Here is a 12,619-nt window from a genome sequence, read left to right as displayed (position 1 = left end):
CTAGACTTTCTTTCAGAGCCTTCTAAATACTAGGTTAACTCTGGCAATGCCTATGTCAACCTTTGGGATACAGATCTAGTAGTGGTATTGCTGGATCAAAGATATGCACTGTTTTATGACCCTTTAGGTCTAGTTCCAAATTGTTCTCTAGAATGGTTAGATCAGTTCACAACTCCAAGAGTGCATTAATGTCCCATTTTACCACATCTCCTCCAACATTTATCATTTTCTTTTCTGTCATAATAGCCAAACTGATAGGTGTAAGGTGATACTTCAGAGATGTTTTAATTTGCATTTCTCTAATCATTAATGGTTTAGAGCATTCTTTCATGACTGTAGCTAACTTTAATTTTGTTCTCTGAAAACAAAGTCCTTTGACCATTTATCAGTTAGAGACTGACTTGCATTCTTTTAACAGTTCTCTATATATTTTAGGATTAAGAATTTCATCAGAAATTGTAAAAATTATTTCCCTACTTTCTGCTTTCCTTCTAATCTTGGTTACATTGGTTTTGTCTGTCCAAAATCTTTTTAAATTTAATGTAATCAAAATTATCCATTTTGCATTTTATGTTGACTTTCTCATTTCTTAATGACTACTTTGTTCTCCTTTTCAGTGTTTCTTCTAGTTTTCTGCCATTGGGTTTTTTTTTTATTTTAACGGATCAGACAATATATCAGAATCTTAAAAAAATAAACTGAAATTGAGAACATATAAGCAATTTTTCTCCAAAAACCAGAGTGCTGCATTGAACAGAAAATTGACCTCAGAGTCTGGATTTTAGATCTGCGAATTTCTTACATCTTTTTTTCTCTTCTATATATTTTTTTATCTCAAAATTTTAAAAAATTCATTGATATCTTTTGTTTTCCATCAATTACATTTTCTGCTATATCTCTTCCCCCATCCATCCCAGAGGGGCTTTCTTTATAATAATTAATAAGGAAAAAACCAACAATTAAAAGGTCTGAAAACTATTTAACAAGTCTGATGCTATCTGAAGTATTCTTGGTTGTAATTCTAGTTTCTCTGATTTTTCAGACCTCTGCTTTTTCAAAATGCTGGTTGTTAAATCTTGTATGGAAATGATTATGACTCCATAATATTTGAATTATTTTCTTCTGGCTGTTTGCATTATTTTCTCCCTGTTCTAGGAATTCTCAATTTTGGCTATAATATTTCTGGGAGTTTTCATTTAAAACTTCTTTCAGAAGTGAAATGACAGATTTTTTTTCAATTTCTACTTTACTTTGCCCTCTAGTTTTCAGACATTTGGGCAGTTTTTCCTTTATAATTTCTCGAAATTATAGACTACTTTTATTTAAATCAGATTTTTTTTCATGGTTTTCAACTTGTCAAATAGTTCTTAACTTATTTCTCTGTAATCTATTTTCCAGAAAACTATTGATTAAAGAATTGCAAATTAAAACTACTCTGGGGTACCACCTCACATTTATCTGATCAACTAAAATGACAAAAAAAAAAAGAAAATGAAAGATGTTGGAGGGGATTTGCACTATTGGTGTGTGGGGGTCCAGCCTCTGTGGGGTTCTTGGAACCTGACAGGAGGGATAGAGTTGGCGAAATGAGTTGAGTCAACAAGTGGGTAAAGGCAGGAGCAGGTTGACTGACTGTCAGCTGCTTAGATTTATTTTTATAGTCTTAGAATCATATGAAACCAGCAAACTAAAATCATTTCCTTGGTTACAAAAGTGTACAATTTTCATCATTAATCATATAGTTCATATGGTTACAAGTTTGATTATGTAGTGGTTACAAGTGTGATTATCAATCTTGTAGTTAATTTTCTTGTCCCTGTTCAGACCATGATGACCTCAACCTGCCTGTTGCCTAGTTTGTTGCTGCATAGTAAAGTTATTAATTAAACAGAACTTTCCTTATAATAATATTTGATGTAATTTGTTTAATGGAATGCTTCTATGTTTTTGTACCGCATATGTAATGTTTTTCGATATGCTCCTTTGACAACCTATAGTGAGGGTAGTTATGTTTGTCCACCTGTCCGTTGACTCCTTCAATAATTAATTTTCCTTTCAGCCTTTGTTGGTAGATGCTACAGTTTTTATGACTTTTTGTTCTTTCCCAATAAACTAAGGCTGTTAGAGTTCACATATTGGTTACCTATACTAACTATTCTCTCACCATCTTTATCATATATTCCTGTGTATGATAAGGGGGGCAAGACTGTTAATTGCCCTGGAATTCTATCTGACCCATCTTGTATCTGGCTTCCCTGTATATATTCTGACATCTCCCTGGAACTCCCAGTGCTGTATCTTCCAACCATTTCATAATGCTGAAGCCTTTTGTATGTGTCAGGGAGAGGCAGTCCTGTTAAATTTGGACAGAGTTCACAATCTGTTTTATTCAAGGAATTTCTCTGAAATCCTTCCTTTATAGTCATTCCACTATTAGGGTGAGTAAGTTTTGCAATCAATAATAGACTTATAAATATGGGCATACATGGAATCCCTATATATATTGAAGAAGGAAATGTTGTTCCATCAGGCAGTGTGACTGCCTTGAGTCTTCTTGCCGCGACTGCGTCAAACAGCTTAGAGATCCTGGCTCCCAACACTGGTGGAACTGTGAATGGATCCAAATATTCTGGAGAGCAATTTGACACTATGCCCAAAGGACTTTAAAACTGTGCAAATTCTTTGTTCCAGAGATTTAAGAGAGAGAGAGAGAGAGAGAGATTTAAGATTTTCTTTTCTTTTTTTTTCAATCTTTTGATTTTCTTTTATTGTTTCTTGATATTTCATGGAGTCATTAGCTTCAACTTTACCAATTCTGCTTTTTGAGGACTTTTTTTCCAGTGAAGCTTTGTACTTCTTTCCCCATTTGATCAATTCTGATTTTTTAAGGTATTTTCTTTAGTTTTTTTGTGCCTGTTTATTTTTAACCAAGTTGTTGATACTCTTTTCATAATTTTCTTGCTAGTTCTCACTTCTTTGTCCAGTTTTCTCTCTACTTCCCTTATTTGATTTTTAAAAACTTTTTTTTTTGGTCTTTAAAAAAATCTTTTTCTTTAGTTTCCCCTTAAATTTGGGTTTGTGTAACAAATGGAATTTTTCTTTGCAGTATTGCCTTCTTCTTAGTTTGTGTCTTGACCATCCCTATAACCATAGCAGTTTTTAATGGCAACATCTTTTATTTTCTTTTTTTAAAAATATGTTCATTTTTCCAGCTTACTTCTAATCTTGAACTTTATGTTAGAGTGAACTCTATTAGGGGTTGAGGGGTGGGGAATGACCAGTCTAAACTTCTCTCTTTTGTGTCCTGCTACTGCTATACTTCAGTCTGAGGGCCTGTAAGGGTTTCTGCTTCTACTATGATGAGAGGTCTTATCATTACCCTCCTGTTCTGCACTCTAGTCCTTACCCAGGTAGGACTTCTGTTTCCTCATGACTATGACTGCTCCTTTCTTCAATGGAAATATGACCTGGAACTGAGTAAAGGTCATCAGGTCTGCCAAATGGGCACTCAATTTGCTTCTAGTGCTAGTACAAGCATCCTCAGAACTCTCTCTCTGACTAGGTCTATAGTCCCCTTCTTATTTCTGGGTGTTGCTATTGACCCATAGCCCACAGAAGTGCCATTTCCACCATGCTGCAGTCAGTCTCCAACCCAGGATATATAAATTCTTTTTCTGTCTTCCTATTCTTCCCTAGGCTGGAAAATTTTTTTCCCATACTATGTATTTTTTTTCCTTGATTCCCAACTCAAAATTCTGTTTTGTATTTTCTGTGGTCATTTTATAGAAGAAGATTTGGAAGAGATTTGGCAGTTGTGACCTTTTTTTCCCTCCATCCTCTTGTCTGATTACCACTTCTGAATGAGTAAAAGGAGTCCCCAAGTTTTATAATTCAAGACTTGAATTCCTTTTCTAGAATGAAAATACATAGCATATAACAAGGAACCTAATTATTGAAGCTGATTTCAAAACAAAAGATATAGTTCCAAAACCAGTAGACTATAGATAAAGTATATATGTGAGACTATATACCAGATAATGCAAAGAGTAAATGAACATACTTTCTAGGAATAAAATAATCCCAGATGAGAGAGAGTTCTAGACCTCCTCCAATAGGTAATTCCTTTTTTTTAAAGTCTTTAGTTAAGCAAGTTGTAGATAGAAATATAAGAAACTTCTAGTTCCTCTCTTGTTGGATTCTTCTCAGAATTTTTCTCTCTTTTTAATGACCTTAAGAAAAATGGACAATGAGGATCTTCTTTCTCAAACCCAGTAGTCAAGCAAAGGCAATAGTCTCTTCTTTTTCACTCTCATTAACTCTACCATCCCCTGATGCAATCACAGGGCATTAATACAAACTAATGAAGACTGAGTCCTTTATAATTGCCTTTTGAGTCAAGAACCACATATTGATTTGGTTCTAGACACTGTATTAAGTGCTGGGGATACTGATGAAAAAGGGAAAACAATTCTTAACCTCAAGGAATTTATATTCTAATGGAGGAAGGCAGCATAAAAAATAAATTCAAAGTGAATAATCTTAAAGGGAAGGCACTAGAAACTAAGGGGAGGATAGTAGGGTTGATGGGACCTGGGAAGGCCCTTTAAAATCTGGTACTGGACTTCAATTTGAAGGAAGCCAGGAAATTTGAGAGGTGGAGATAAGGAAGGAGAACATTCTAGGTATAGAGGAAAGGCCAGAATCAGAAGAGGGAGAATTGTGTGTAAGGAACAACATGGAACTGGATTGTAGAGAAAATGCAGATTAGTAATACATAAGAATATTGTGTGTTGATTAAAAAGTTCAAGAGACGTAATTTCTGGATAATTTAATGTTTATTAATAATTTCAGTATTTTAATAAAAGTATATATGATCATTTGACCATCTCTCTCTTAGAACAAAGATAATAATAGCAGTGGATTCATAGTTACGTATCCATTGTAATAGGAGTGTTCTTGAGGAAAGCAATCAACTCTGATTGTTTAACAATTAATAAGAGAATGAATATTACAACGAAGGACTGAATCTATTCAAATAAACTTTTGATTATGTCATTTACTTCTTGGTTACTCCCGGCTTTGGGCAATCTATTCAAATAATTTATCCCCACTCAAAGTTGAGTAGAGCATGATGGCTCCCCCTCCTGAGTGGTATTTAAATAAGAAAGTTAGTTCAATCTTATTATTAAATAATAATGTCCTTCAAAAGATTGAACTTTTGAAATCAGGACTTTAGAAAAAGGTAGGAAATTCTAGATTTCCACAAAACATTAGTTATTAATGATTATTTCTCTCAATTGAAAAGATAGGAATTTTTTATACTTGTTCCTAGATGTAACAAGAAACAAATGGGAATTTATCAAGCTGGGGAGTGACATGCTCAGATATAGTACTTTAAGAAAATCACTTGGGAAGGATGGATGGATTGGAATGGGAAACAATTTGGTTAAGAAAGTAATTAAGAGATGATTGCGATTGTACAGGTAAAAGGTAATGAAGTTCTGAACTAGCATGGTGATTGTGTGAATGGAAAGCAAGTGATGCATATGATGAGTGTTGTAGGGATAAAAATGACAAGATTTAACATTTGGTTGAATAAATTTAGTGACTCAAAGTAAGGAATTAAGGATGATGCTGAGTTTGTCAATCTGAATGACTATAAAGATAATGGTGCCTTAATAGCAATAGTGAAATTCAGAATGTTGGTGGATTTAGGGGTAAAGATAAAGAGTTCTATTCTGGACCTTTTGAATTTGAGATGCTTCTGGAAAATCTGTTTTTAAAATGTCTACTAGGCAGATGGAATTTAGGAAAGACTAGGGTAGATATGAGAGACATTGATAGAGATAATTAAACTCATAAGAACTGATGGCATCACTAAATGAGAAAGCAAATCGAGGAAAGGGAATGACCTAGACAAGAGTCTTATTTTTTTTAATTAATCATTCCAATGATAGATAAAGGTAAGTTTCAGCATTCATTTTTGTAAAGTTTTCTTCTTCCCACCTTTCCCTCCCTCACCCTAAGATAGCAAGTAATCCAATCAAGGTTATACATGTACAACCATGCTAAACATATTTCTATATTAATGTTTATCCTTCATTTTTGAAGAAGACCATAACATCAGGGATGTGATGTCATGACAAGTACATAAATTGGATTTGGGTGAAGGGGATGCTGTGCTAAATCACCAGCATTACTCTCTTCTCCAGAGTCATCTGGGTCCAGTGGTCAGATATGAATCAGGAAGCCTGGATGCTTGGAAATCAAAGTTAAGTGACTAATCCAAAATCACACAGTTAGTAAGAGTCAAATGTCTGAGACTGAATTGGAACTCCCATCCTCCTAAATCCAAGACCAGTGCTCTATCTATTATGCCTCCTAGCTATCCTAATTTTCATATTAGTCATGCTGTGAAAGAAGATTCAGAATAAAAGGGAAAACCAAAAGATGAAAAAAAACAAAAACAATTTAAATTAAAAATATAAATTATATATGTTCATATTCTACAGTTCTTTCTTGGATGTTCATGGCATTTTCCATCACAAGTCTTTTCAAATTCTCTCATCACTATATTGATTGGAAGAGTTAAGTCTATCATGTTTGAGCATCACAAAATGTTGCTGTTGTTTTGTACAATGTTCTCCTGGTTCTACTCACTTCACTCAGCATCAATTCATCTAACTTTTCAGATTTTTCTGAATTCTGCCTGCTCATCATTTCTTATAATACTATAGTGTTCCAATTAATTCATATAGCACATCTTGTTCAGTCATTCCCTACTTGATGGGAATCCCCTCAACTTTCAATTCTTTTTCACCACAAAAAGAGCTGTTATGAATATTCTTGTGCATGCAGGTCTTTCCCCCTTTTTATGATCTCTTTGGAATATAGATCTCGTAGAGGAATTGCTGTATCAAAGGGTATGAAGTTTCATTGTCCTTTGGGCATAGTTCCAGATTGCTCCCCGAGAATGGCTACATCAGTTCACAACAGTTTGTCAGATACCATTTCATTACTTAGGCTTTTCTTGAAAGACTGTTACAAAGGGACAAAAGTTACATTTTCCCAGAATAATGATGAGTAGGTATCTTACCTTCACTGTCACAGCATTCTAGAATTGAAGGGTCTTCTCGAATCACAGCAGTTAGTGTGTTGACATCTCCATTTTCTGCAGCCTGGTAAACCAGGACCAGGTCTGTTTCCTCAACTGAGTCACCTTAATGAATTAGAGACAAAGGCTGAGTGTATGAGTTTCTTCACTATGACAAATTGCACACTTAAGTAAATGATGATAATAAAAATGACTATTTTTTGAAGTATTGAAGACTCAGAAAGTTCTATGATGATCCAGGGGAGTATACTGAATCATTGGAAATCTATGTACTCTTACCACTTTTAAAGCATCACACATATACTGTCAGACTGAAAAAAAATAATACACAAATCTTGGAAGATATGGATGTATTCTAAGATCTGTTATGTATTCCATGTATCTGGGATGTTCCTCCCCTCTTCGCCCATAAAAGATAAATCATAATCCTCACCAACTAATCATGTGTATGATCCTAGAATTGATGAAATTCATTCATTTTCCGAAGAAATTGTAAAGTATACACTGTATACAGAACACTGTACTGGGTCTTGAGGAAAACACAAAGATAAATAAATCAGATCCCTGCCCTGAAGGAGCTGGAAGTTCCTGGAAGAATAGTACCACATCAAACTACTTTTCATTTTATTATTAACTGATGAATGATTATCCTGAACAGTTTTAAATTCCCAGAGAGTTGCAAATTCCTTCACCTTTTCAGTGGCCTTAAATCTTCTGTCTTTAATCTCTAAATCTTTAATAATCGGCAACATTTATGACAAGCTAACCAGGAGACATTTCTGCTTTGACCCTGAAACCTGTTCAAGTTTGGAGAGGTGAGAAGCATGCTTTTCCTCAGACCCAAGATTTCTAGAAAAGTAGGAAAATTAAATTGGACCTTTTTAGCCATCCTTCCTGTTTGTCCCTTTTCTTGACTCTGGGGTTCATGTGGGAGAAGGTTGAGAGGTGTCTGCCTGGACACGGGGTTCACGTTAGCTCAATGAACATCTCTGGTGATGAGATAGTTGTGTTCATGGTTTTTGAGCCCATTGTAGTTGTGGCTTATATATTTGAAGAGGTATTAAATATATATGCATACAAGGATTTTTGGCTACAGGTGCAATTAGTGTGTTATTTACTTATCTAGAAGTCTAGGAAGTAATTGTTAGGATTAAAAATATGGGGAAAACTTACTTGGAACCAAAGATTCCCTGCCCCCCTCCTTGTTGTATGCTATCTCACTGCAAGGAATTAGAATGAATAGAAGCTATGGTTATTAGCAAAACACCTGTGTTCCTGGGTAGTGACTCTTCACCGGAAACTCTAAACCAATCTCTCTGGATCTGCTAGGACATCTAATGAAGTGAGAGAAACTCTGAACTAGGCTATTTTTCCCAGAACCTTCCAGATTGGACTTAACCAAAACCTTCTTACTTGTCCTCCTTTCACTCCTGGTGTGGTAGGGGAGGTACTATATACTTTTGTGCCAGTCCTTGAGAAGACTGTGTTTTGTGGTGTGTGTATTGAGCATGGCCCATGAGGGGCCTGTGTGTGGGCATAGATGAAAGAGAGATCATTTAAGAATTATTCAACTACCTGCCTGAGAGACATGATCAAAGAATGAGCCAAGACATCATCGTATTTCAAGAAATTATTAAGGAAAATTCCCTAATATCTTAGATACAAATGGTAACATAGAAATTGAAAGATATCAATCTTCTACTGAGATACCAAATGAAAACTTCCAGGAATATTATAACCAAATTCCAGAGCTCCCAGGTCAAAGAAAATATACTTAATACAGTCAGAAAGAAATAATTCAAATATCATGGAGCCATAATCAGGATCACACAAAATTTAGTGGCTTTCATGTTAAAGAATCAGAGGCCTTGAAATATGATGTTTTGGAAAGTAAAGAAGTTAAGATTACAACCAATAATTATCATCCCAGCACAACTGAATGTTATCCTTCAGGGTGAAAGTGCATATTTAATGAACTTGAAGACTTTCAAGTTTTCCAGCTGAAAAGATCAAAGTTGAAAAAAAAATTTGACATTCAAACAAAAGACTCAAGAGAAGGATAAAAAGGTAAAAGGTAAATATGAACATAATCATAGGGGACTCAATAAAGTTAAACTGTTTACATTTATTTAGAGGAAGAGGATACATGTGACTTTTAAAAATCTTATCATTATTAGGGCTGTTAAAAGGTGTTTAGATAGTGAGCATAAGTACGTCATTTATAGTAGAATGATTTCTAGAAAAATGAAGAGGTGAAAAAGAAGAATGGGCTAGGAAAGTGGGGAAGGGAGAGTTAAAATGGGGGAAATTTTCTCACAAATGAGATGTACAAAAATGTTTTTATAAGTGAAAGGGAAATGGGGGGAGGCATGGAAAGCAATGATTGAATCATATCAAAACTGTTTCAAAAAGGGGAAAATGTGTGTGTGTGTATATATATGTATAAATATACATAGGATATGAGTATGTATGCATGTGTGTGTATTTGTAGATAGACACACTCAATTGTGTATAAAATGAAACTTACACATAAGGGAAATAGGAGGGGAAGGGGGCAAAAGAAAGGGGACCTAGGAATAATAAAAGGGAGGGAAGATTAAGGGAGACAGTAGTTAGAAATAAAAGAGACTTTTGAAGAGAGACAATAGAAAGAAGAAGAGAGGAAGAAACAGAAGATAATAGAACAGAGGGAAATTCACAGTAATCAGAACTGTGAATGTGAATGGGATGAATTCTCCCTTAAAATGGAAATAGATGCAGAACTCAATAATATGTCGTTTACAAGAGACACATTTGAAACAGAACATACTCAAAGTAAAAGGGCTGTAAAAGAATCTATAATCTTTAACTGAAATAAAAAAGACAGGGTTAGCAATCATGACCTTAGACAAGCAAAATTAGATCTAATTAAAAGTGATAATCAAGGAAATTATATTTTGTTAAAAGGTAACATAAGCAATGAAATAATATAAAAAATTTTATAGCCTCATCTTTCAAAAATATAAGTGTAGAATTGAATCAAATTTATAACGTTAGAAATCAAGCTCCACTTGATAAATGGTCTAACAATTTTAAACAGATAGTTTTCATAAGAAGAAATTAAAACTATACACATATAAAAATGCTCTAAATCACTATTTGTCACAGAAATATAAAAATAAAACAACACTGAGGTGTCACCTCACACCTAGCAGAAATGTCAATGTTAGAAGGGATGATGGAAATAGGTACATTAATGAATTGTTGATGGAGTACCAAACTAGTCCAATCATTCTGGAGAACAATTTGGAACTAAGCCCAAAGAACTATAAAATCGTGTAACCACTGACCTGGCAATACCACTGTTAGATCTGTATCCCAAAAGATCAAAGAAAGAGGAGACAGACTTATATGTGCAAAAATATTCATAGCAGCCCTTTGTGGTGGCAAAAAACTGGAAATCAAGGTGATGCTTATCAATTAGGTAGTAGTTGCACAAGTTGGGCATATGATTGTGATAGAATATTATTGGGTAATAAATGATGAAAGAGTGGTTTCAGAAAAAAACATTCCAAGACCTATATAAAATAAAGCAAAGTGAAATTAAAAGAACTGGGAAAACATTGTGAATAGTAATAACAATGTTGAAATGATTATCAGTTGTGAAAGACTTAGCTACTCTGATTGATACAGTAATAACAAGAGATGAAAAAATGTCATCCATATCCAGATAAAGAAATGGTATACTTAAAGTATAATTTTCTTTATTTGTTTTCTTTTCTTTTTTTGAAAGATTTTTTGTATCATTTCAGAGAAATAACTAATATATTGTTTGCATGACTGAAACAACTGAACAACAACAACAACCATTCCTTCTGTTATTGTTATCTTCTCTTCTATTTCACTCTGTAGAGGGGTTCGTAGTGTGTGGTACAGTGACTGCCAAAATCAAAAGTTTAGAAGTCTGAGTTGGAGAGCAGAAAAAGGTCTTTATTCTTTCTCATGAGAAAGGGCACAACCCCCTTTCACTCAAACTGGAGTTGCAGGAGCTCACAGATTTCTTTGTCCTAATCCTACACCCCCCCCCCCCCCAACTCCTGTCCTACCTTTCCATTGACTGGTGGAGCAAGCTTACAATCTTTCTCCTAATTGACACAAAAGCAGTTTACAAAACCTTGTTATGCATTTCTTTTCACCAACTGGAGATATCCAATCAAAAATGAAACTGCCTGGTCCTGTTTGAAATTACCTCATTTTGGGGAAATCATGGGTTACTTAGGAAACAAGGTTGAGACTGTTGGCAAAGTTTAGAAAAGAGATGAGTGGGAAACGCCACTGAAGGTCATCTTTCACAATAGTAAATTCCCTTTTGTATTAACTAAAGAGTAGATTTGTTATTTTATTATTGTTATTGGACTGTGTGTTTTTTTTAAGTCTGGGTCACTCTATCTCACCCACCCTAGAAGTAGAGAGGTGACTCCCTGTCATATTTCAGTACAGAACAGTTTAGGAGTTTAGACATCTTCAGATTTATATCTTTTTTTCCCTCTACTTAGATAGCAGAGTACCCTATGATACACCTCGGGGTTCATTATATTAATGTAGAATTTAGTGGGATTATCATTATTCAGCCATTTTCAGTTGTATATGATTCTTTCTTAACACCATTTAGGGGGGCGGCTAGGTGGCGTAGTGGATAAAGCACTGGCCTTGGAGTCAGGAGTACCTGGGTGCTAATCCGGTCTCAGACACTTAATAATGACCTAGCTGTGTGGACTTGGGCAAGCTACTTAACCCCATTTGCCTTGCAAAAACCTAAAATAAACCCCCCAAAACAAAAAAAACCCCACCTTTTAGGGTTTTCTTAGCAAAGATACTGGAGTGGTTTATCATTTCCTTCTCCAGCTCATTTTACAGAAGAGGAACTGAGGTAAACAGAGTTAACTGATTTGCTAGGGTCATACAGCTAGTAAATATCTAAGATCAGATTTGTAAGGGTGCAGGGTGTGTTCAAGCAAGACTAGTACTTCTGGTGTGAGGGCTACCAAACCCTTTTCAGGGCTACTTTCCAACTTTGATGTTCACCTGAGTCACTTAACTCACCTGTGGCTCCAAGAAGCATGCACAGCAACCACACCCTGGTAAACTGTTTTGGCAGATGGGTTAAACTAGGCTGAGGGTTAGCAATACATTGGTGAGTTGGGGGGGGGTTGACTACCCCAAGCATATGATGTCTTCCATTGGTGGAATGGGCAACTGAAAGCATTTCATTCCAACAGCCATGAAGGCAGCTGAAGCAGGCGCTGTGGAATACTTAGAGCTTGGTTAGACAGCAAAGCTACCAAGATCATCCATTGCATCTAGAACCATCACCAGTTGTCATGACTCTGTCTTGTCACTGTATCATGATGACTTTGGAAGAGAGTGAGGATGAGTACTTCAAGCATCTCTGCTTCACTTAATTTCAATTTACACATTAATCAAAAGACATCACCCATACCACTCACAATTCCTATCTTAAAATCC

The 12,619-nt window shown here is 35.2% G+C and overlaps 1 protein-coding gene across 1 annotated transcript in view; it reads right to left on the bottom strand.

The window, feature by feature from the left end:
- ANKRD55 (ankyrin repeat domain 55) overlaps positions 1-12,215 on the bottom strand; it is a 100,560-nt gene extending 88,345 nt beyond the window's left edge. The window contains exons 1-2 of the mRNA XM_074201993.1: positions 12,197-12,215; positions 7,097-7,219 (exon numbers count right to left, since the gene is read on the bottom strand). Coding sequence (XP_074058094.1) covers positions 7,097-7,219; positions 12,197-12,215 — 142 coding nt within the window. The remainder of the gene's footprint in view (positions 1-7,096; positions 7,220-12,196) is intronic.
- Between the last annotated feature and the right edge of the window lie 404 nt (positions 12,216-12,619).

Source organism: Macrotis lagotis, chromosome X (assembly GCF_037893015.1).
Source record: "Macrotis lagotis isolate mMagLag1 chromosome X, bilby.v1.9.chrom.fasta, whole genome shotgun sequence".
NCBI lineage: Eukaryota > Metazoa > Chordata > Mammalia > Peramelemorphia > Peramelidae > Macrotis > Macrotis lagotis.
The sequence above is the reverse complement of the archived record's forward strand: the minus strand, read 5'-3'. Positions and strand labels throughout refer to the sequence as shown.